At 41.0% G+C, this 25,749-nt stretch overlaps 1 protein-coding gene across 2 annotated transcripts in view; it reads right to left on the reverse strand.

The window, feature by feature from the left end:
• Positions 1 to 10,878: 10,878 nt before the first annotated feature.
• MAMDC2 (MAM domain containing 2) overlaps positions 10,879 to 25,749 on the reverse strand; it is a 145,434-nt gene continuing 130,563 nt past the window's right edge. Inside the window, exons 12-14 of one of the 2 annotated variants that reach the window (XM_046023487.1) lie at positions 18,694 to 18,953; positions 12,321 to 12,405; positions 10,879 to 12,171 (exon numbers count right to left, since the gene is read on the reverse strand). In XM_046023487.1, the coding sequence (XP_045879443.1) occupies positions 12,107 to 12,171; positions 12,321 to 12,405; positions 18,694 to 18,953 (410 nt within the window). In that variant the 3' untranslated portion in view covers positions 10,879 to 12,106. Of the gene's footprint in view, positions 12,172 to 12,320; positions 12,406 to 18,693; positions 18,954 to 25,749 lie in introns of those variants that run through there. The other variant, XM_046023488.1, reaches the window with a different exon arrangement.

Raw genomic sequence — 25,749 nt, forward strand, 5'->3', positions numbered from 1 at the left:
CTAACACCCCATATGCAAGCTTCTGCTAGAAATAAGGATACTTTGTCTTTAAAGTTTTTACTTAAAAAAAAATTTGTTTCTAACATCATAGAAAAGCTTTATCTTTTTAAAAGATTTTATTAATTTATTTGAGAGAGTGAGCTAGAGAGAGAGAGAGCACACAAGCAGGGGAAGCAGCAGAGGGAGAGGGAGGAGGCTCCCCTTGATGTAGGACTTGACCCAGGACCCTGGGATCATGACCTGAGCCAAGGGCAGACACTTAACTGACTGAGCCACCCAGGTGCCCCCCCCACCCCCGCAAAAGCTTTAACTAATGAAAATATCTGCTTCTTCTTACCGTGGTGGCAGTACACTTGGAATTGGTTCTAGTAATAGCTACCGTATTAGTAGTAATAGCTACCGTATTAGTAGTAATAGCCACCGTATTAGTAGTAATAGCTACCGTATTAGTAGTAATAGCCACCGTATTAGTAGTAATAGCTACCGTATTAGTAGTAATAGCCACCGTATTAGTAGTAATAGCTATCGTATTAGTAGTAATAGCTACCGTATTAGTAGTAATAGCTGATACTAACAGAGTGTACCATATTCCAGCTACTGTTCTAAGTACTTTTTCATAATCCATGTTTATATTCTGGATCAATGTCTCAACAGATTTGCATCTTTCTCAAATTTCTATCTCTTGGATACAAAAACCAACTGAAAGATTGAAAAAAATATTAGGAACTAATATAAGGTTTCAAATGTTCTCTGTAATGTGTCATGATAGAAAGTCTATAGCTAAATGTGCCTTCATTTCATTTGAGGATATGAAATGAGAAAACAGATATTACTTTGCTCCAGAAGGAATTTACCTTCCATTTCAGGAAGATCAGGAACAAGGTGCTAAAGTCCCAGGAGCAGCCTCTCTGCCAGTCCTCGCCAAATGAACGGATAGTCCTCCTGGCCCAGGCTGGGTCAGAGGCATCTCAGGGGAGAGCGAGTGTTTCCCCTCACGCTGTGTTACTTCCCCGAAGAAAGAAAGTTGGCAATTGTTGGAGTCATGCCAAATCTGTCGAAATCTGCTCCAAATGGTATAAAATAAACTCTCCCATGAACTCGTGGGTTTTAAGTTCTCACTTCCACCATTTGGATTGGTAGCCAAACAGCCTTTTTATAATTGAAATTGCATTTGTGTTTTTGTTATTATTTTATGAATTTTGAAAACACCCAAAAAAACACAAAGCAGAAACCAACAACCATGCACGCATATTCCTACCATCAAGAATTAACAGGAACACCTGGGCGGCTCAGTCAGTTAAGCTTCAGACTCGTGATTTCGGGTCCAGGTCATGATCTCATGGGTCATGGGACTGAGCGCGGAGTCTGGCTCCATGTTTGTTGGGGAGTCTGCTTGAGACTGTCTCCCTCTGCCCCAACCCCACTCTCTCTCTCTCTAAAGTAAATGAATACATCTTTAAAAAAGAATTAACACTGTTGGGGAGGGGCCTCAACAGTTAAAAATAGAGTTACCCTATGATCCAGCAATTGCACTACTATTTACCCAAGGGAGGCAAAAATACAGGGTATAGGCACCCTGATGTTTATAGCAGCACTATCAACAATAGCAAAACTATAGAAAGAACCCAAATGTCCATTGACTGATGAATGGAATGAATGGATAAAGAAAATTTGGTGTACACACACACACACAGAGGAATATTATTCAGCCATCAAAAAGAATGAAATCTTGCCATTTGCAATGACATGGATGGAACTAGAGAGTATTATGTTCGGTGAAATAAGTCTGTCAGAGAAAGGCAAGTACCATATGATTTTACTTATATGTAGAATTGAGGAGATAAAACAATCAAACATATGGGAAGGGAGAGAAAGATGAAAGAGGAGAAACAAACCATAAGAGACTCTTTAAAGATAGAGAACAAACAGGATTCGTGGAGGGAGGTGGCTGGGGGATGGGCTAACAACACAGATCAAATTAGTGTACATTTGACATTTTTTCCCTCAACCTTGCTGCTGTGCCCCTTTTCTCCAGAGTTAACAACCTCTACCTATACATTTGTTCAGTGTGTAATGTAATGTCCTTTAAGGTCATTTTTATATTTACATGCATTTTATCTACAGAAAATATGTAGTAATATTTTGAGTGTGAATGCATTACATAAATGTGTTACATAAAGACATATTACATGCATACAGATAAATGTATTAACATTAAAATACTGTGAGAATAGTTTTGTAATTTTATTTTTCATGCAAAAATGTATTTTTGAGATATATTTATGTTGACGCATATAAAACTTGTTCCTTTTTAAGTGCTGTAGGGTTTTGTATAACTGCATCTCACTTTATCCATTACTCTACAGATTTGACGTAAAGATTGCTTCCAATTTTTCATTTTTACAAACACTGCTTTAGGGAACATCCTCAAACATGTCTCTATGTATAGGTGCTAGAATTTCCCTAGGATAGAGACCAAGAATTAAAATTGCTAGACTAGGGGCGCCTGGGTGGCTCAGTGGGTTAAGCCACTGCCTTCGGCTCAGGTCATGATCTCGGGGTTCTGGGATCGAGTCCCGCATTGGGCTCTCTGCTCAGCAGGGGCCTGCTTCCCTCTCTCTCTCTCTGCCTGCCTCTCTGTCTACTTGTGATCTCTCTCTGTCAAATAAATAAAATCTTTTAAAAAAAAATTGCTAGACTATATACCATGCTAATTACTTTCCTTCGGTTTCTTGACATTGTTATACGTGGCCAATTTCTTAGTAACTGATTGTTTGAGAAATATGTCAAATTTCTCTCTTTTGTCTATCTCGTTCAACTTGTCGATACCATTAAGGTAAGGATCTTGAGATGGAGTGATTCTACTGGAGCATCCAGGTGACCCATATAATCACGAAGGTCCTTATAAGAGAGAGGCAGGATGGTCAGGGTCAGACGGGATGTGACAATGAAAGCAGGCATTAGAGCGAGAACACAGCTGGAAGTTGGCCCTGAGCCACGGAATGCGGGAAGCCTCTAAAAGCCAGAAAAGGCAAACGGATTTTCTGTTAGAGCCTCCAGAAGGAACACAGCCCTGCCGAAACTTTAATTTTAGCTCCATGAGACTCATTTTCAGGACTCTAACTTGCAGAATTATGAGATAATGAATGTGTCGTTTCGTGCCACAAAGAGTCGTGATTTGTTGCAGCAACGGTAGGAGATAATGTAAATATAGAGTCTGTTCTGAGAAATAATAGAGAGCTTAGCAAGTTGGCTGGGTATCATTCCAGAGAAATCAAACACTTTAAAGGAAATAGACAAACGTTTACTTTTCTAGAAGAAACTATATGGGAATATCTTTAAAAACACAGGGTAAGAGTTTCTTAAGACAAAAAACATCTAAATCATAAAGAAAATAAGATTATGAATTCATATGTATTAAAAATTAAGGGCTTTCATGAATCAAATTCTGGAATTTGTATCTGGAATATTAAGAGAATTCCTACAAATCTGTAAAAAAGAAACACAGTTCACTAGAAAAATGGGCAAAATAAATAGGCATTTTGTACAAGGTTAAACATGAATGGTCACAGGACATTGATAAGATGCTCAATTGAATTCGTAATTGGAGAAATGTAAATTAAAACCTCAATGAAATGCAATTTCCTGTTTACCAGATGGGCAAAAATTAAAATCTGACGTTCACATATCTTTGGCACTCATCTACACTGGTAAGAGTTGTGTAGTTGGGAAGCACTTTTCCCTCATTGAGCATAGCGGACCTATTGTGCAAACCAGCAATTCACATGTCTGAGGGGCAACCCAAAGATATTCTTTCACATGGGTACCGGGGTCCTTGTACAAAATCTATTTTAGCAGCATTGTCACAAGCGCAAAAAACGAGAACCAACTCCAATATTCATCAATGGTAAAATGAATTAATAAATTGCAATATAATCATTTCATGGAATATCATACCACAGTGAAAATGAATTAGCTAGAGCTAGAAATTCAACATTGCTGAATCTCTAAAACATAATTTTGAGCAAAAAAGATAAATTACAGATGGATATATATATATATGCAAATATACGTATTTGTATATATGTATATATATGTATATAGTAGACATGTGTGTATGTGTGTACACATACATATGTGTGTATATATACATGCGCACACACACACAATTATTTCCTCTGTATAATTTTTTATTTTGAGAGAGAGTGTGTGCGTGGCCACATGTACATGAGCGGGGGGAGGGGCAGAAAGAGAGGGAGAGAGAGAATCTCAAGCAGGCTCTGTGCCCCATGCAGAGCCAGAGCCTGAGGTGGGGCTCGGTCTCACAACTCTGAGATCATGATCTCAGCCAAAATCAAGAGTCAGATGCCACCCAGGCACCCTACCTTTGCATAAAACCAACGAAACGAAGTAGTATATTGTTAGGATGCATAGATAGCAAATAGGACTATAAAAAACAAAACAAAGGAAGGCTTACCATGAATTGTAGGATGATGGTCATCTCTCTGGGCAAGAGAAGGATGTGGGATGGGGCCGTCGTCCGCAGCGTGCTTCCGAGATATTGATAATGTTCTGTTTCTCAGGCTGGATCGACGGTACACGAGTGCTCATTACTATTCTTAAACATTGGCCATACACGCCTTACACTCTTTCACAGTTGGATTGGATTATGTTTCACATAAAAGTCAGATATTCCAAATGAGAAAAAAAGAATCTACAATGGATCCATGTAATTCACCACGTTAAAAAATTAGAGGGGGAAAATCCCATTACCTCAACATATGCAAAGAAGCGTCTGATAGAATTCAACGTCTATTTGTGGTAAGTTCTTAGAAAACTGTGAGTGGCACTGAAGTTTCTGAACTTGAGAGATGCTGCTTATCAGAAACCTGGAGCACACATGATAACTAACGGAGAAATTTCCTAGTCCTTCTCATTAAGATCAAAAGAAAGATGCAGGGGGGTAGGGGTGGCGGGGCGCCTGGGTGGCTTAGTCTGTTAAGGGTCTGCCTTCAGCTCAGGCTGTGATCTCAGGGTCCTGGTATCCAGCCCCACATTGGGCTCCTCGCTCAGCAGGGAGTCTGCTTCTCCCTCTACCCTTCCTCCCTGCTGGTGATCTCACTTTCTTTCTCAAATAAATAAAATCTTAGAAAAGAGAGCGAGCGAGCAAATACATTAAGAGACAAAGATTCTGTGCTGTTTTTTCTGCTTGCCCTACTGTATCCCTTGTCCTCCCCCTCTTAACCCGGCTCTGTGGCCTGGGAGATAGATTTCTCTGGCCTGCGTCATCCAGGCTCACTTGTCCTCTGACTTTTGATTGGGTTTACTAGGGATTAGAGCACAGCTGTCTTTTAGAGGTGGCTGTGTTCCTCCACGTCTGGCCACAGCCCCTCTTACACCACTGTTTCCCCAAGACCATAGCTCTTTCTGGCTTGGTAAGAGCTCCTTTGGTCCTTGAGGTCTACCTGTGGCTGCTTCCATCTGCCATGTGAAATTAATCAATCAATCCATTGACCAATTAATTAAAATAAAACTTAAATAAAGAATGAGACATACTGATAGCCTGGTATTCTCAACTCATGGCCCAATCTGAGACCATTCACGGACTGCTTAGAGCCCCCACAACAGGCTCTCAGGGTGGAGGCTCCCTTCACCTGGGTCTAGGGTGGTATTGTCTTTTAGGTTTAATTTGCTAGTCTAATTCTTGAGATGCTTTCACAGATTATTAATTCTTTCCCTATTAGATTTTGTTTTTATTTTATTAATGTATGCTCTTTCTGTTTCCTTCTTTCTTTAGATTTTCTGTTCTTATTCTAACTTCTTGAGTTTGTTGTTTGTCTCAATAATTATCTCTTTTTCCAGTTTTTAAATTAATCATCTAAGGTGACAAGATTTTTTTCATATGTTAATAGCTACATCCAGTGAATTTTGATAGGTGGTACTTTTAACTGTCATTGTTCTAGATGTACAGACGGTCCCCGACCAAGGATGGTTTGACTTACGATTTTTCAACTTGACATTGGTGTGAAAGCCATACACGTTTAGGAGGAATCATGCTTCAGATTTTGAATGTAGATCTTCCCCTGGGCTAGCCGTATGCGATATTCCCTTGTGATGCTAGGCACGGGCAGCGCCCGCAGCTCCCAGTCAGCCCCGGGATCACAAGCATGAACAGCCTACAAGCATTCTGTACTCAGACAACCATTCTGTTTTTCACGTTCAATACGGCATTCAAGAAATTGCACGTGATAGTCAACACTTGATTACAAAATAGGCTTTGTGTTCCACGATCTTGTCCAACTGGAGGTTAATGTGAGCTTTCTGAGCGTGGTTGAGGTGGGTAAGTTTAAGCTATGGTGACCAGCAGGCTAGGTGTATTAAAGGCATTTCCGAGCTAGGATATTTTCAACTTACGATGGGTTTGTCAGGGTACAACCCCATTGTAAGTTGAGGAATATCTGTATATGAATATATTCATGCATATCTATACACATACATAGGAACAATACGTGATTTCTTCTTTATCTGAGAATGTCATGATTTTGTTCTTCTGAATGATAACATTCCCAGGTGATGTGATTTTCTCTCAACATATGTTGAAGGTTTTATTCCACGGTCTTCACACCTTCTTCATTAATGAGAAGTTTGATTTCGTTTAATTTTTATTCCTCGGTAATTCATCTGTCTTCTCCTTCTGGTTGCATTTGAAATCTCTCTGCCTTTGGTATTTCATAATGATTGATCTAGGTGTGGATTTATTTTCATTTTCATTGCTCAGAGTTGTTAGACTTCCTTATTTGAAACATTTTATCCATAACCAATTCTGAAACAGTCTCAAATGTTCTCCTTTTGAATCTTCTCTCCCCCATTCTCTCTTTCAGGAACTTGTTCTATAATACTTTGGATGTTCTCATTCTCTGTCTCCTTCGTATTTTTCATTTTGTTCTCTCTATTGCATTCACATTTCTTATCTTATATTCTAGTTCACCAGTTCTTTCCTGGTAGGCATGATTAATTATTTCCTCTTCCGTTCAATTTTTAATTTTAATGACTATTTTTCACGTGTTGAAGTTCTATTTGGTTCCCTTTAAAATCATTCTGCCTGCTCATTTTTTCATAGTGTATTGCTTTTAATGTGCTCAATGCTTTTTTTGTTTTTGTGTGTCTGTTTTTAAAAATCGTTATTTTAAAGTGTCTATCAAAAAACATCATCCTATGAAGTCTTGGTTATCTAATTCTGCTGTTAACAGCTGACCAAATGTGTTGTAATTTTGGATTGCGAGTCCTTCTGTGTAGTTTTATATGCGGGAAATGTGTGCAGCCTGGGTTGAAAGTTATGGTCCCCTAAAGAAGGTTTAAAGTTGCTTTTTCCAGTTGCCCCAAGGGTCCTCACTGGCCAGGGACACATTTTCATGTTAAATTTTTAGAGCGTGGGTTTCCAGACCATGAAATGTTGATGGACAAATGAGAATCTTTATATCCCTTGTGGTTCTTGAAATCCACATACATAATTGTATTAAACTAAATGTTTCTAATTGAGCATTTGTTTCTTTAGTCCAGAAATATTTGTTGACTGTGGTAGGCAGTTGGGGGCACAAAATTGGAAAGTGACCATTCTTGAGAAGATAAGAACAAGAATTTAGGTTTGGCGTGGTAACTTCTGCTCGGGTGTATACATGGGGCGAACAGCCCAAAAGAACCACCAACGGCGACTGGAGAAGGACGAGCAAAGGGAAAGGCACTGCCCAGCTGCTGGTTAAAATGAGCCTAGCATTGTTAGTACAAAGGGAAAACGTGGTAAGTGACAAGATTCTATGGTTGCTTTCTCCTTAAGATGGCACTGTAAACTCACAATTCCTTTGGAGAGAAAGAATACATTGAAAGAACTGTGATTTATTTAAAAAAATTCACTCAAACCTTCTAAAATAAACTAGGGTGGCTCTTGTGTGTCAGACACTAAGTGCTTGTAGGTATCACTTTCATTTCATCTTTACAGCAACCGAAGAAGTAGAAACAAGGAGTAGTCCGCCCTGTTTTGCAGACTGAAAGTAGGGATCAGAGACGGTGTAAGTGAATTGCCCCTAGTCCCAAAGCTGGTAACCGGCAAGGGCAGGATTTTAGCTGGGACAACTTGAGACCATGACATGAACTGAAACCAAGAGCAGGACACTTAACCAACTGACTGAGCTGCCCAGGTGCCCCTGTCACCAAATCTTTGTTGAATCTTTTCTTAGTCCACGTGAAATCAGACCTTGAATCAGAGGTCCTATCTTCTGCTTCACTGCCTTCTAAACATAAATAATCTCCAACCCAGAGAGCAAATTGTAGTAGAGAAGGCAGTCTGTCTGGAAAAAGTAGTTTGTCTTCGAAGCACTTGTGGGTTTAGATAAAGTAAATGCAAATCCTGTGCGGGAATGGTAGCGTTGTAACCATTAGCTGGCACGCCTTCCAGGGGGGCATTTCTAAACCTGAGAAACTACGTTGTACTTTCATGTTTTCATCCAGACAAGATATAGTTAAAACGAATGGCAAGAGCAACCTGGAAAGGAAGAAAAGCATCTGAAGGGTGAATCCTGCCAAACGAACATAAGTGAAGAAGGGTAAATTAATCCTCTTACCTTCTACCTCCTCTCTCCTCGAACTACCTGTTGCTTTTTTTTTTTTTTTTAAGATTTTATTTATTTATTTGACAGACAGAGATCACAAGTAGGCAAAGAGGCAGACAGAGAGAGGGGGCGGGAAGCAGGCTTCCCGCGGGGCAGAGAGCCTGACGTGGGGCTCGATCCCAGGACTCTGAGATCATGACCTGAGCCGAAGGCAGATGCTTTAACCCACTGAGCCACCCAGGCACCCCTACCAGTTGCTTCTTAACAAAACTGGTAACAATCACCTCTTTCCTTTCTGCTATAATTTAATAATAACTAGTGGCCAACTCCCACCTTTTGCCCCCAAATTCCCAAAGCTGGTGTCCCAACTAGTATTTATTTATTTTTTTAATTTCAAGTTTTTATTTAAATTCTGGCGAACTAGCATATATGGTAAAATTTGGCTCCAGGAGTAGAATTTAGGGATTTATCACTTCAATACAACACCCAGCGCTCATCACAAGTGTCCTCTTTAGTGCCCATCCCCCATTTAGCCCATCCCCCATCCACCTCCCTCCATCAACCTCAGTTTGTTCTGTTGTTGAGTCTCGTGGTTTACTTCCCTCTCTCTTCCCCCACCCCCTCCTTCCCCTGTGTTCATCTGTTTTGTTTCTTCAATTGCACATATAAGTGAAATCCTATGGTATTTGTCCTTCTCTGACTGACTTACTTTGCTTAGCATAATACTCTCTAGCTCTATCCACATCATTGCAAATGGCAAGATTTCATTCTTTTTGCTGGCTGGGTAATAGTCCATTGTATATAGACCACATCTTCTTTATCCATTCATCAGTCGATGGACATTTGGGCTCTTTCCATAGTTTGGCTATTTGGGACCTTGCCGCTACAAACACTGGGGTGCAGGTGCCCCTTCGGACCACTATGCGTCCTTTAGTTGAATACCCAGTAGTGCAATTGCTGGTCATAGGGTAGTTCTAGTTTTAACTTTTTGAGGAACTTCCATTACTGTTTTCCAGAATGGCTACACCAGTACTATTTCGGGTTTGGCAACCCTTGGTGCAATTTTGGTAGCCAATGAATCCTCTGGCATGAGAGAAACTTGGAACCTTTGCCTATGGTAAATTTGTATTGGGGGTGGAGTTGGTAGGAGAGCGGGCAGGTTCAGGAGGCAGTCCCGCTAGGATCAGCACAGGTTTGGTAATGAAACACAACCAGGTTCAAACCTAAGCCCTATACTAGCTGCTGAAGAACTTGGACAAATTCATTTTCTCTATTTATACAGCGGAAATATCACGAGATCTAATTCATGGCTTGTTATCAGGATTAAACGGGTGAATTCATGCAAAGCTCTTTGAACAATGTCTGAAGACAGTAAGTATTCAATAAATGTTAGCTCTTATTTTTATGATGGATTTACATAATCCATGAGCAAGGAGGCTGGCGAATGACTTCATTTAGTCACTACCTATTACAAAACCCTTGCTATGTAGGAGATATTGTGTTATGTTTTCGGGACACAATTTTCATTTCTTTATTCAGCAAATCAACTAAGCTCTGAACAGGAAGAACAGGGTTGGGAAACTATAATGTCTAGTGTACTGCTGAGTTGGTTCACATCTTGAAATCTTCCTCAATGTTTCGACTCTATTTAGGGGTTTGATGTGCAAAATTTTGCTCTACTTTATAAGTTTATTTCATTTTCTTCATAAACTTTGGGATGTTTATTTTGAATAGTTGAGTCTCGTTTCTTATTTTCCAAGAAATGTGGTCTTCAGGGAAGTATACTACTCTTTACAGATTAATTTAAGAGTTTTGATTTTTTTTTTTTTAGGTAATCTCTATCTCTATCGCTAAACCCCGAGATCAAGAGTCACATGCTCTACAGACCGAGTCAGCCAGGCACCCAGAGAGTTTTGACATTCTTAAGTGGGAATACCACACCACCCAATTCTGTGAGAACCATGGATTTTTGGCCATACAAAGCAGGAGAAGGAATGGACCCTGGGCTCAGAGAGACGACTCCAAGTTCCTCCAGTGAACAGCTATGGAATCTTAAATAATTTGTTCACTCTTCTGAGCCTCAGTTTCTTTCTCTGTAAAAACGGATAATAATATCTCCAATCTGGAGACGTGGGGACAGTTAAACTCATTCATTCATTCATTCATTCATTAAACAACATTTATATGTAGAACACCTACTACATGCCAGACATTGTTCTGGGTACTGAGACTACAAAATGAAACAAAACATGCAAGGATCCCTAGGCTCATAATGTTTATATTCTAATAAGATAAAAGCTGGTGGAAAATTAAGTTAGCTTATGTAAAATAAAACACTTTAAAAATTAATTATTGTATCAAAGTATGCAGTGCTTATATCACCAAAAATAGAAGGCCCAAGAAGAACTGAATTCTGGCAGAGGTGAAATCCAACCTAGAATCAGCAGTTCTGTACCAGAGAGCTTCTGAACAAAAAAATAGTGCAGAAATGAGTTAATTGTTAGGGAAAAGACTTTCAAATAACCTTTTATTAGGTAACCTTATACTAGCTGTTTGGGTATACAAACATGTATATACAATTTTCTAAACACGTAAATAAAAAGCAGTAGTTTAGTATCTCTGCTTGAGTTCATATTACTCAAAACCTTACCAAAACATTTATGATAAAAACAACACAAAACAAAACAGTAAAACTGCTTAACACAACCTAAAAATGTTTGGGTGTGTGTCCATAAACATTCTCAAGCTTGCTTTACAGAAAAAAGAGTGCCATTTCTAATCCACGTGTTCGGAGTGACTTTCAAAAGTAGTTCAAAGGGGGAAAAAAAGAAAGTAGCATTGCCTTGTAATACAGCATTAATTAATACTGACTTACCCTGGGACATTCATGAAAAGATCCTTTGTTATCACATATGGTAAAAATATTTAAAAATTGATACTCCAAAAAAATGAATATTCCCTTTCTATGAATAAAACATAGGGAATAAAATTTCATTTTCTTAGACTGACTTGTTACCATGAAAAACTGCATTCATTCTGCAAATACGACTGACACCTCACATTATTACTTTAAAAATAGTTATGACACTTGAAATTCAAAAAGAAACCCGCAAGACTCAAGTCTCCTCCCAGTACATTCACTGAATGCAGAGTTAAATGAGCACGTTTTGTTGTGCCCTTCATTTGCATACTTTAAAATGACTGCAGTAGGGTACACTTGTATTTTTAACTGGAAGCAAAATTAAGATGCGTGATCTTTGCAAAATCAACAGCCTGTACTTTCGTAACAGTTGTCAGACGCAAAAAGGAAAACAAACAAAACAAAACAAAAAGCCCTGAGTCAGTATTTTTTGCAAAAGTAATGAAAAAGAGTGCTGTGCTGTGAAGTCACGGTTTGACTTAGGAAATGGTTAAGACTGTCCAGTATTCGTCTGTTTTGGTTTCATTTTGATGGAAGAGAGGTATGGCTCTTGTTTAGTTTATCCAATTTAGATCATTTCTTAAAACTCAATTTCATTTAAATCCTCAGAATATCCCGATGATTGCTGAGTTAAATCTTCCATTTCTGTCAAGAAAGACAAATAGAAAATAGATAATAGTCATTTTTTCTATTTTTGTTGTAAAAAAAAATACTTGATTTGCATTCTTATGATTTGACACTGTTACAAAATCCCTTTTCAATCCAGCTGATATCATTGGGAAACATACTGGTACCTGCACAGGGTCCTGCTTGGAATTTAACATCATCAATGGCAATATCACTTCTTAGGGACAGTCCCCGAATGGCTTCAAAAATTACCTGAAAAGTAATGAAGTTTGAATTTAGAAATACAGTCATCCTGACAAAACAATGCTCACCAAAACCACAGTGAGATACCACCTCACACCAGTCAGAAGGGCTAAAATTAACAAGACAAATGTTGGCAAGGTTCAGGGAAAGGGGACCCTCTTGCACTATTGGTGGGAAAGCAAACCAGTACAGCTACTCTGGAAAACAGCATGGAGGTTCCTCAGAAAGTTAAAAATAGAACTACGCTATGACCCAGCAATTGCACTACTAGGTATTCAGCCAAGGGGTACCTGCACCCCAATGTTTATAGCAGCAATGTCCACAATAGCCAAACTATGGAAAGATCCCAGATGTCCATTGATATCTGAATGGATAAAGAAGATGTGGTACATATACAATGGAATATTATTTGGGCACCCAAAAAGAATGAAATCTTACCATTTGCAATGACATGGATGGACCTAGGGTATAATGCTAAGCGAAATAAGTCAGTCAGAGAAAGACAAATACCATATGATTTCACTCGTGGAATTTAAGAAACAAAACAGATGAACATATGGGAAGGGAAGGAAAAACGAAATAAGATAAAAACAGAGAGGGAGACTAACCATATGAGACTCTTAACTCTAGGGGACAAACAGGGTTGCTGGAAGGGAGGTGCGTGGTTGATGAGGTAACTGGGTGATGGGCGTTAAGGAAGGCACTCGATGTAATGAAAACTGTTGTATGCAGAAAACTGGTGTTGTTGTTGCAACTGATGAATCACAAAATTCTACCTCTGAAATGAATAAAACACTATATGTTAACTAAATTGAATTTAAATAAAACATTTTTTTTTAAAAATAAATAAACAAAAACAAAAAACCAGTTTTCGTCAAGGGCAGATCCAAGCTGTGTGGGTCTGGAAGATTAGACTGTTTTTCAACCTCCTTTAAGAAAAGTGATACAAAAAAAAAAAAAAAAAGAAAAGAAAAGTGATACAAAATCACAAATTCAAATTTAGGTACAAAAGAGAGTACTTATTTGGGATTTTAAAGAAATTCACAGTATGTTACTAGAGCCTTGGAGATTTCTTCCTGCAATTCTTCTGAGATTTCTTTATGCAATTTCCCAGAAATGCTCACCTAGAAATGCTCCCTGGTGGTGACCTGGTTTCCCCTCCCCACCAAGAATATTCTGGTCCTAGCATTCACAGGCCTATGAAAGTCATGGGCCAGAAATTTTAGCTTTCTTAGGCTCTCCATAATCTACCGTGATACAGGTACCACAGGAGAATTTAACATGGCTGATGAGCTCATGAATGAACAGCAAAGCATAATCATTAGCTTTACCAAAAGGACAATGGCTCACTTATCATGTTAAATACCATAACATCCAAGAACAGCCTAGGAGGAGAGAACCAGTTCCATAACTTTAGATCCTGAGAAGAAAATAACTGATCAAAAATTCAGGTTCTAGGGAGAAGAGATTACATTACCAGTTCTAAAGCCGATCCAACAATGGTTAATAAACCACTGAATACTGTAGGGAGGCTCGTGGGTAATGAAAATTTTCCAGAAGACACGTTTGCTCTACTCATTTTATGAGGAAATGACTCCCCATTGCACTAGTTTATGATTTAAATTAAATCAAAGAACATAAAATGGATAATTAATAAGCATACGAAACTATCTTGAAATTAATGACTCAAAGAAGCCTTAATGGCAGAAATGGGCAAAATAACGTTATTAAAAATTCTAAGGACACAATCCCAAACAAGACTTCAAATAAGTAGAGTCAGAAGAGGGGAAAAATATCCTAACACAGCCAGGTAGGAGGATATATGAGGGCAGTTAATAAGCATTCTGGTTCTCTGGACATCAATAAAATCTGTTTTTTGACCTCCAAGTCTACAATGGAAACATAATAAACAAATTACCTGATGGAATTATATTCAGAACAGTCTGCAGTTGAACCAAGCACTTAATTTCATACAACTTTCTCCTTTGAATTTCCTTAATACTTGAGGGATAACTATTTTATACCATTATGATTTCTGCCTTGTATCGCAGATACACATTCTACTATTAAATAATTGTGGTTATTTAAGAACTAGAGAACAATTTGTTTTTTCTTTCAGTTTGGCAATTATTTTTTTCAAACGGCTACTAAGTCGTTAGGACATAAATACTCACTAAGTTGTCTGGAAAACCGCTTAATACATGAAAACGGTTCGGTATTATTATATTGCGCTCTAGAGGCACCGGGAGAAAACTAGGAAGACTGAGTATACCATGAGCCAGCGAATTTGGAAATTGGTGTTAGATGAGTACCCAGCATGTAATCATTCCTACTAAATGTGAGGTAGTGTAACGAACGATATAAATGATGTAAATATTTCAATGAGCTGAGAATTCATCTGATGATGAATGAATTCATAAGAACTCATTCTTTCGATGGCATCAAAATAAAAGCCAGGGAGGAAAACAGAGAGAGCAGAGGAGGAAAGGTTAAACAAGGAATCCAAAGGAAATGAAGTCACTTTGTGTTTTTGATCGATAGCAAGTCAAGGGTGGCTTGGCACTTTATTAACCCTGAGGAAGGAGCACGATTAATACGTGCCACTTGATGCATTTCTTCTACGAGGATGGTCGGATGACGGGAATGTCGTCAGGAGGCCACCCACTTCCCTCCCCTCCAGGATGGATCTCAAATGTCAGCACTACTGCAGCACTCTGAAAGTCATCCGCACCTGCCCACCCCCACCGAGGACACACATTGACTCCTCCAGCTTTGTTCTTCTCCCTAAACTCCAGTCTCACGTCCTACCACTTACTTGACATACCCAAGTGGATGTCTTAACAGTGAACACTTTGCATGTTCAAAAAACCCCTCCTGTGCACACTGCCCTCACACCTCCAGATATGCCCCACCTAAAGCCTTCCCCATCTCAGTAAATGGTAACTCCATTCGAGTGGTTGCTCAGAAGTCCTGTGGGCTTCTGATACGTCTCACCCCTGCCACATAGCCCTAGCTACCACTCCTTCTGCCAGGACTATTGCAGTAGCCCCAAAGTCTCCTTGCCTCCCTCCAGTCTACTCCCCAGGTAGTAGCTAGGGTGATCCTTTAAAAATATTAATCAGATTGTATTACATTAAAATCATCTGATGGGGGACCCCTGGGTGGCTCAGTTGGTTAAGCAGCTGCCTTCGGCTCAGGTCATGATCCCAGCGGCCTGGGATTGAGTCCCACATCGGGCTCCTTGCTCGGCCTGCTTCTCCCTCTGCCTCTGCCTGCCACTCTGTCTGCCTGTGCTCGCTCACTCTCTCTCCCTCTCTCTGAAAAATACATAAATAAAATCTTTAAAAAAAAATCATCTGATGGTTCTTCATTGCTTCTGGAATAAATTTCAAACTATACCATGATGTCCAAGACCTTTCTCGATTACACCCTGATTCTTCTTTGATCTCGTTACCTGATCAACTTGACCTACTTTTATTCATAGCCCTTTTATCACACAATGGTACAGTATATATATATATACTTTTTTTTTTTTAAGATTTTATCCATTTATTTGACAGACAGAGATCACAAGCAGGCAGAGAGAGAGGAGAAAGCAGGCTTCCCGCGGAGCAGAGAGCCCGATGCGGGGCTCGATCCCAGGACCCTGAGATCATGACCTGAGCTGAAGGCAGAGGCTTTAACCCACTGAGCCACCCAGGTGCCCCACAGTATATATTTTTTGTTTACATGTTCAATATCTCCCTGCTAGAATGTCAGCGAAAAGAGGAGAAGCTTTAAATGTTATGGTCATTGTTGTATCCCCAGCACTTAGAATAGCAAGCGGTCAATAAATCTTTATTAAAATGAGATATTTTGGTCTCATACTTTAGGCACTCAGTCTGGATGCCAATGTAACTATTGAGAATACCATGGTTGCCATGGCGACATGAATTAGAGACCAGAGATATTTGGGAGGGAATATATTTTTAGAAACAATAATATCCTTTTATACTTTGGGTCTTTAAAATATATTAAACCCTTTCACATACATAATCTCATTTGACCCTCTAACTCTGGTGATGTCAACACAGCAGGAATTATTACCCCATTTTGAAAATGTATAAACACTCTAAGAGAGGATGAGATTTTCCCAAGATCACCCAGTGCTTATGACACTCAGGGGAATGAGTATTTTTGGAACCTCCATGGTAGGAGGAAGTGTAAAGTCGTGGCTTAGGGATACATACTTTGGGACCAGTCAGATCTGGGATTGAATTCTCACTGTGCCACTTACCAGCTGGACATTGTTTCTCCATCTGTAAAGGGAGCTATAAGATCAACCAGAAGAACCTATGTACAGTTCCCAGCACTGTAAGGACCTGGTATGGAGAAAATGGCGGATTTATTTGCGTGGGTGTGTCTGTGTTTTATTAGACACTAAGATGTTTTGGAGAAACTAGTTCAGCCTGGTCTCCAGACAGTCGTTTGGGATTCCTGAGGGAATCACTAAATCTAGAAGGAAATTCCTCATGACAGATTCATATCTGTTGCATTTTAAGACAAGAGGAATGGTGTGGAGTCTTCTTTCCACGTTGTGAGCTAAAAATCCTCCAGGCCATTCTATACCCTTGAACTTGAAAATGACCTTGAACACCTTAAGATGCTACTCGAGATGCCTGATTACGTTGGGATAAAAAAAAAAAAAAAAACTATTTCAAACAACCAACTACCAGCAAGTCTAGTATATTCAAGGCCTTGGACTCAACTCCTTGGGTTTAGATGCTGAGAAGTCCCCTGCTCTCTTGAACTCAAATCCCGGAACTCTTGCGCACCCAGCAACATTTGGGAATTATAAAATCATCGATGTTCAGGCTCCACCAGAGAGACCCGGACTCACTTACTCTAGGACAGAGATGCTGCATCTTTAGCGTGCATCTGACTCACCAGGGGGCTTGCTAAGACACAGATTTCTGGTCCCCTCCCCTCCAGGGTATGGTTCAGTAGTTCCAAGGTGCGGCCCGAGAATGTGCATTTTAGGTACGTGTCATTTCAGGTGAATTTGCATTTCCAGCACTGGTGCTGGCCTCAGGACCACACTTCGAGGACATGGGAGTAGGGTAGCAGTATGAGTGCCCGGGGAGCCTAACGAAATTAATCTACCCGCTCAGAATGGTGATCAGTTACATTAGTAAGTTCCTGAGTGCTCCACTTTCCTTCTGTAACAGACACTAAAGCACTAGCTACACCATTCCCGGGGCTGTTACTCTTCCCTCAGTCTCTCCACAGTCTTACCCATGCCAAGGCAACGGGCCATCCCTGGATAATGGCTCATGTTCGCTCTATCACTTGCTCCACCTGGCCCGCCGGAGCTGGGGCAATCCCTTCCCATCCAGGTCTGTAGACAATTCCCTGAGGCTGGACGATGGTGTAAAATGCAGCCCTTACTGTGAAGACCTCTGCCCAGGAAGATTTGGTTAAGCTGAGGGGAGCTGACCCAAGACTCTTCATTAGTCCGAACGCTGAGGGGAAAATGGCACTTTTGTGGAAGTTCGGAGCTCAGAATTCCACAGAGCAAGTTCAGGAACAGCTGGGGTCTGAAGGTTCTCTCCCCAGAGCTTTCTGGAGCTTTGGCTCAGAGGAGGCAGGTGAAGTCAGTGGCTGCCAGGAGGCCCCCGCCCATCTTTAGACTGGATTGGCTGCTCAGCCTCACCGACAGGCATGTGAAAGGCTCTTTCCTGGTGCTGCCCAGATTCACTCACGACCAGGACGCCGTGGGGTGGAGGTCTCCTACCGCACACAAGACTCGGGACTTAGGATCGGGACTCTCAGCTTCTTCCACGTCACTGCAGACAGAGGCTGAACACTTCCTCTGGACCATGCACTCTGTTAAATTAGAGGCTTGCAACAGAAGCCCTTGCGCGTGGGTAATGAGGAGGGAAGGGATGCAGCTGGAACAACTAATTGGGTAATACCATGTTTGGAAGCAAAGGGGACCGTTTTAGAGCCGTGCGGGACACACGGAATGCACTTGACACTCAGAATGTGCCAAGACAAAAATAGCCACCCTTTCAGCTCGGAGTCGCAAAAATCACTCTGTGCATAAACTACCCAAAACTTCGTCTACATGCCTCATCTCCCTTTTACTGCTGAGATTTAATCAGCAGAGACTAATTATGTTTACTCTTAAACAAGTACTGCCTTTATCTATGATCCCCAGAAAGGACCAGACATTCCCTTGGGTAGCGAGAAGCAGAAAGAACAGCAGACGCCTACAGACCACCTGCTATCACTTGGTTCTTGTCTCCTCTGGCTTACCTGGTGTTGCCTCTCACAGCTGTATTCAATCAGCCCTCGCAGCCAAGAGATGCTCTGCTCACCTCGTCTTCTCCATAAGAGGGACCCTTCGTTCTCACCTTCCCTCTTCAGATAGACACTCAGCAGGCCGGTCCCGGCTCCGTACATGTGGTAGAAAAAGGTCAAGCACTGTTTCCCGGTGACTCCTCTCAGAGGCCAGGACAAGAGCTGTGCTCTTTGTCCATACGCCATGTGGGAGGCCTCGATGTACATGTAGTATCCTGGAGAGCAACACAAAATCGAGTATTGTCAAACACACACACACACACACAAACACATACACACACAAATACACACATGCACACACAAGGAATATTCCCTTCTTTCTCTTCTGAGCGGTGTTCCTGGGAACAAATGAGAGTAAGTGGGTGACTTGACCACCATCCTGATGAAGGATTTTATAATTCTGGAGAATATAATCTAAGAGGAATAGATCTGCTACCCAAACTAAACCATCAAAATAATTTTTTTCACTTAATAATTTAAAATTCAGTTTAATATTAGGATGCAATTAATGTTATTAGCATAATACTAGCATTATGTCCCTGAAGTGCTGATGAAAATATGGGAATTTATCCTACTAATTCATGGACAACGTTTTGGAGCTTCCAGACATGGGATTCGGGGAGAGAGCATGGATTTTGTAGTCATGAAGGTCTGGGTTCAAGTCTTGACTCTAATATTTGATCCTGGTCTAAGGAATTATCCTCTCTTTTAATGTTAATTTGCACACAAATAAAACAGTGGTGTCCTGGAACCAGCTTCCATTGGCTCCCAAGAGTCCACTGGGTGACTTCTGTTGATAGGTCCAAATGACTTCATGTTGGTAGTTTGAAATGGGCCCTGATGGATGTAACTGCTCTGTAGAAAGCAGACATAGCTACAGGTCAGCTGTGGCCCCCCATCTCCCCATATAACTGGTTACTGTTAAGTAATTACCATCCAGCCACTGAAATAAGGTAATATATGAACATCAATTTCTAGATTAATGCACCAGTGATATAATTCTGTAGACCCAAGGCTCATTTAAAAAAAAAAAAGGCTCTGGACTCTGTATCTGTAGTTCTTAACCCTGGGTCATTTGATAAAAGTTGATATCTATTCCACCTGAAAAACAATGCATAAATGTTTGCATGCATTTTTGTTGTCTTCTTGGCCAACACTGATTTTTTAATATACGTGACGTAAAACATAATCTTTACATAGTGTTCTGTTATTATTATGCAGAAATTAATGGCTGAATTGAGGGTAAAAAGAAAGAGCCCAAATACTGCATGCCAATGAAATGGTCTCCAGGGCATCTTTCTTTACAGTTGGATGTTTAATTAGTTAGCTCTAGTCATTTCCCCAAATGCAAGGCTTGAAATACTCAACCAGAATTGATCAGAAGCCACATCTGTGCTTCTTCAGGGCATTCCTTCTTTCTCCCAGTTCCACAAACACAGACCTGAGAAGTTCCATGGGCTATTCAAGAGGTGGAAGAAATAGTCCCGCTCAGGTGGGTCTTACCAATTGTATGCACCATGCAAGCCTCCCCTCCCCACCCCCCGCCCCGTGTTCCACTCAGTAAAGTTGTCTCCCTGTGAAACTGGGTCATCAGAATCACTGGGGCCTTCATCAACCAGGCTCCCTCAGCATCTCCTTTAAAATATTACAAATGTGGGGGGCACCTGGGTGGCTCAGTGGGTTAAAGCCTCTGCCTTCGGCTCAGGTCATGATCTCGGGGTCCTGGGATCGAGCCCCACATCAGGCTCTCTGCTCAGTGGAGAGCCTGCTTGCCCCCCTCTGCCTGCCTCTCTGCCTACTTGTGATCTCTCTCTCTCTGTCAAATAAAAAAAATCTAAAAAAAATATTACAAATGATACTGCCAGTGTTTCTGGAGTGTTCACCAAAGACATCCTCATTACTAAACCAACAGTCAATATTTATCCCTTGTCATTCTTGTCTCATTTACAGCATTGATGATAATACATCACTTCTGCCTCTAACAAGTACTTTCTGGTTTTTTTTTTTTTTAAGATTTTATTTATTTGAGAGAGAGGGAGAGAGTGAGACAGAGAGAGTACAAGCAGGTGGTAGGGGTAGAGGAAAAGCAGACTCCCCCTGAGCCGGAAGCCGGATGTGGGACTCAATCCCAGGATCCTGGGATCATGACCTTAATCAACTGAGCTACTCAGGTGCCTCCTACAAGTACTTGCTTAACTTGGTCTGCAGGACGCTGTACTGTCCTGGCTTTTCTGCCACTTCACTGGTCATTCCTTTGTTAGTTCACCCTTTATTCTCTGACCCTTGGAGTGCTCCAAGTGCTCCTGGTCTCAAACTGCTCTATTCTCATGGACTACGTAAGCGATCTCATCTTGTTCCACGGCTTTTAATGCTACATATCTTACTGTAGTACCAATTTACATTTCCAACTCCTTTGCTGAAACCCAGATGTGCTTATTCAGACTGAATAGTGGACATCTCCCCTACTTGTCAAATAGACACCTCCAGCTGAACATGTCTAAAACTAAACCCCAACGGCCTCACCCTAAAACCCACTGCACCTTTCCGGCTGGCCAGACCCCACGTCCTGAGCCACCCTTCTTCCCCGCATGCTCACACCCAAGCTGTCAGGAAGTTCTGTTGCTCCACCTTCAAAACGTATCCAGAATCTAGTCATTCCTCTTCTCACCATGTCCCTGCTACGGCCTGGCCCGAACCACTGTTATTTCTCACTTGGATTTATGCAGTACCTCCTAGCTAGTCTGCCTGTCACTGCCCTTGTTCTCTCCAACCTCATCTCAACATAGTACCCAGAGCGAACAGAAGCTAAATCTTAACTACTCCTCTGCTCAAAACCTTCCATTGATGTAGCATTTCCCTCAGAGTAAAAGCTGAAGGCCTGAGAATGGCATTCAGGGCCCTATAATCACCTAACAATGTTCTTACCTCCGATTTCCATCACTGTCCTCTCCTATGGCCTTTCTTCTTACTCACTCTGTGTTGCATGGCCACCTTGGTCCCTGTGCTGTTCCGGGGATATAGCAGGTAATGCTGTCACCACAGGGCCTTTGAACTGGGGTTTTTATATTTTCAGCAATGAAAGGAACTTTCATTATTCTTTTCTTTAACAATTTCTAACAAGCTAGGCTGGATGTGAACAAATACAGATACACATCGTCCTAATAGAAGAGCGTGCGTGTGTATGTGTGTGTGTATAATTTATTTATTTGAGAGACAGCCAGAAGGGGGGGTGAGGAAGGGCAGAGAGAGAGGTAGAGAAAAACTCCAAGCAGACTCTGCGCTGAGTGCGGAGCCTGATATGGGGCTTGATCTCATGACCCTGAGGCCACAACCTGAGCTGAAATCAAGGGTTGAATGCTTCACTGACTGTGCTATGCAGGTGCTGCAGAAGGGTGTATTTAATTCTATGGAGAATAAGGTCAAAGCTTGAAAATGACCGCGGTTTAATACCTAACCATGCACAAAGGTATTCCATGCCATCCTGTACATAAATTAGTGGTATAGTACTCTGAAACCCTACCATATTACATGTTTAACCTAAAAAAAAAAAAAATTCCTCCAAAAAAGTAAGAAGAAAATCAGAAAAATAATTTCTGTATCTGGCTTTCGGGTTCTCAGGAGCCCACTTGAATCCTAAATAAAGGACCTTGGCTAAAGATGAAACTCTCAGGGAGGAAAAGCAGGTTCCTCTAAAAGATGCTGTCACTGGGGAAAATGGAAAGTAGAGAGCATCAGGGCTCTGAGACAGGACATCTTGCAGAATGGAGAGGGAGCGATGGATCCATCATGAGTGAAAGATGACCTGAGGCTCACCTTCCCTCTAGTGATGACAGCATGCTCCTACCGGTAATAGTACGAGCCCCAGACAGAATTAGTCTGAGATCCCAGAAGAGAGAAAAACCCCTAATCATCCCCAGGATTAAATGAAATTCATTCTTTTCCAGAAGAGAGAAAACCCCCTAATCATCCCCAGGATTAAATGAAATTCATTCTTTTCTACAATGCACTAACTATTTAGCCTCCAATGGGTGACGCATTTCTCTGGAAATGCTTTCAGCTGGTACACCTCTGGGTCTCGGGTACTAGGCTGAAATCATTATCTCACGTCTCTGGTTCCAGAGATCTTTGTGTTTCAGACCCTAAAGTATGAAAGGAAATCTCCTAGGCTTTTGAGCTATGCGATTATTCCACTTTGGGAAGACAGAGGTAACATCCGGGGGATGTGAGTACAACACCTTGTGTCCTTCTGGGATACTAACACCGGTCTATTTTTCTGGAGTGATGTTAGCCTCTCCAAAAGTCCTTGATATCATTTCTATGTTAAGGACATACGTATCTTCCATAAGGTAATACCTATTTAAACCAATCTAGATCAACATCTATACATACAAACAATTTTAACATATTTGTCAACTGATCAGAATTCGTCTCTCTGATGCACAGACCGATTATTCCTCTTGATGCCAAATATGTTTTTCCTTTTGACTTGCATGTGACATTTCCTTTCCCCAGAAAAGATCAGAGCTTCACAGAGAGCCAGTCTGTCTCACATGTGTTTGGAAAGCAGAGAAAAGCCCCATGTCTTGACAAGCTTTGCCACATTATAACTCCAAATGCTGTCTGTCTCAGCAAACAAAAGCCCTGGATGGGAGCCAGGGAGCCCCAGTGCTGAAACCTCAGACCAGCTCACGTGTTCGTGCACATGAAGGATTCCAATCTGTGGAAGAGATTATTAACTGAAACACTTTCTCTCTGTGGATCATTGTTTAACATTCAAGACGGGGTTCCAGTGGGTCTACGGGGAGATCAGGGTCCCATCTGTTCTCTGTGCAGCAACTGTGATGTGTTGAGACTCACACCATATTCATAATTTGGAACAGTAAAGCAGCTGTTCCTTCAGTCTTGGTGCCTCCCCCTCTCACCAGGGCCAGGAAGGAGCTTGAGGGGCCTGATGAGCCACAGGAACTGAACAGCTAAACTCCATTAGTTAAGCTGAAGAGGAGTTTGAACAATCAGGAAAAGAAGGAAGACATCAGTACTTTGGGAAGAACCACAGCTAAATGTGTCTGCGTAAAATTGCTTTTTATTATACTTTCTAAATGATTCTTAAAGCTTGTCATGAATGAGTTAGTGTTTAAGGGGGATGGAGTTTCAGTCTGGGGAAAGGGAAAGAAAGACTCCTGGAGACGAATGGTGGTGACGGTCGCTCAACAGTGTGAATGGACTTTACAGCCACTGAAATGCACACTCGCTAATTATTAAGATGGTAAATGTTGCGTTATGTATATATCATCAATTTCTAACAACAGCTTGCCATCCAAGCCTTCTCTATATAAGTAGGATCTGGCAATATCAGGAACTAGTGTGATAAGATAGATCATAGAAGGATTGGAGGACACTGGAGATTTTGATAATCTGGAGCTAACTTCTCAGATGGTTACAGACTAGCTGGGTAGCCTTCTTGCTTGTCTTGCTATCAACTACTACAATTTTTAAAAGAAAAGGACCATAGGGGTGCCTAGGTATCTCAGTCGGTGGCTCAGTTGATTAAGCATCTGCCTGAGGTTCAGGTCATGATCCCAGGGTCCCGAGATTAAGTTCCACGTTGGGTTCCCTGCTCAGTGGGGAGTCTGCTTCTCCCTCTCCCTCTGCCCCTCCCCCTGCTTGTGGGCTCTCTCCCTCTCCCTCTCTCTCTCTAATAAATAAAATCTTAAAAAAAAAACAAGGACCAGAATTCAACTGCTAATAAATTTCAGCTGTATAACGAACACATTAAGTATATAATTGTGATTTTCTTTTGTCAGACAGCATAATTTTATAAATACATGTCATTATTTGTATTTTAGTGCTTCCTTGATATTTCTATCACACAAGAGGGAGTGTTCTTAGAAATAAAGACTTTGCCCTTAATGACCAGAAATCTGGAAGACTTACTGGAACATTGAACAATATCACAAAAGCAAAGGATGCTGTCCCTCTCTGGAAATCATTAAGAAAATGAAGAGTAGCTGCTTTTCTAGAAAGCAGCTGCAGGCAGGAGGGCCTGGAGGGCTTTTCATCTATTGGCTGATAGACTCCCATGAGCCAGGAAATGTTACAGTTGAAGGTATTTTCTCACCTAACTGGATAGTTACCTATGTTTTTATCCCACCATCTCTGGGCCACAAAATCCCTGTAAACTCCAGGGCAACTAAAACTAGTGTTTGGGAGGATTCTGAGAGCACGGTGGCACATAAATGTTAATAAAATTCCAATAGCCAATAAAACCCTGCCTTTCCTGTCTTGTAAATAAGAAGCATCTGCATCAGAAAAGACAAATCCTGCGGAGACCCTCCCTTCTCCAGGCGGGCCCAGAGTCATCTGTCACAAATGTCTGTATTATTTCATTAATGGAGGAGCCAAATCATACGGCGAGAGTTTTGGGTTGTTATTTTCCTAGGAGCTACATGACTGACTTAATCTTTGGAAATAGTTCCCAAACTTAAGTCATACAACAAATACCAACTTCATGATGTGATTTTGTCTGTCTATATACCTGCAGTATTATCCACTTAATATTCTTCAGCAAATAGTTTCCATTTTTATTATATAAATTCATTTATTCGAATAGAAAACTTCACATTAGCATGAAAACAGGAAAATAAGCTATATATCTGGGAAATAATGGGTTTGATGGACTGGTTAGGTATTTTTCCTATACATGGATATGAGTATCAAATTAAAAATTATTCATCCACATACCACTTACATTACCCAGTGGCAGTTTGGAAAACATTGCTTTAAGGTCTGCCAAGTGTTCTGGTTACTACTAAGTCATAGGCCATAGTCATAGGCCAGGATTTTCTATTTATAAAAGCACACACAATGATGCAGAACAATGAACCCAAGAAATCATCCCTGAGATGAGCATCACATTTTATAAGAGTTTCACTAATCATAAAAATAACAGGGGTACCTGGGTGGCTTAGTTAAACGTCTAACTTTAGCTCAGGTCATGATGCCAGGGTCCTG

Source organism: Meles meles, chromosome 11 (assembly GCF_922984935.1).
Source record: "Meles meles chromosome 11, mMelMel3.1 paternal haplotype, whole genome shotgun sequence".
NCBI classification, from domain to species: Eukaryota; Metazoa; Chordata; class Mammalia; order Carnivora; family Mustelidae; genus Meles; species Meles meles.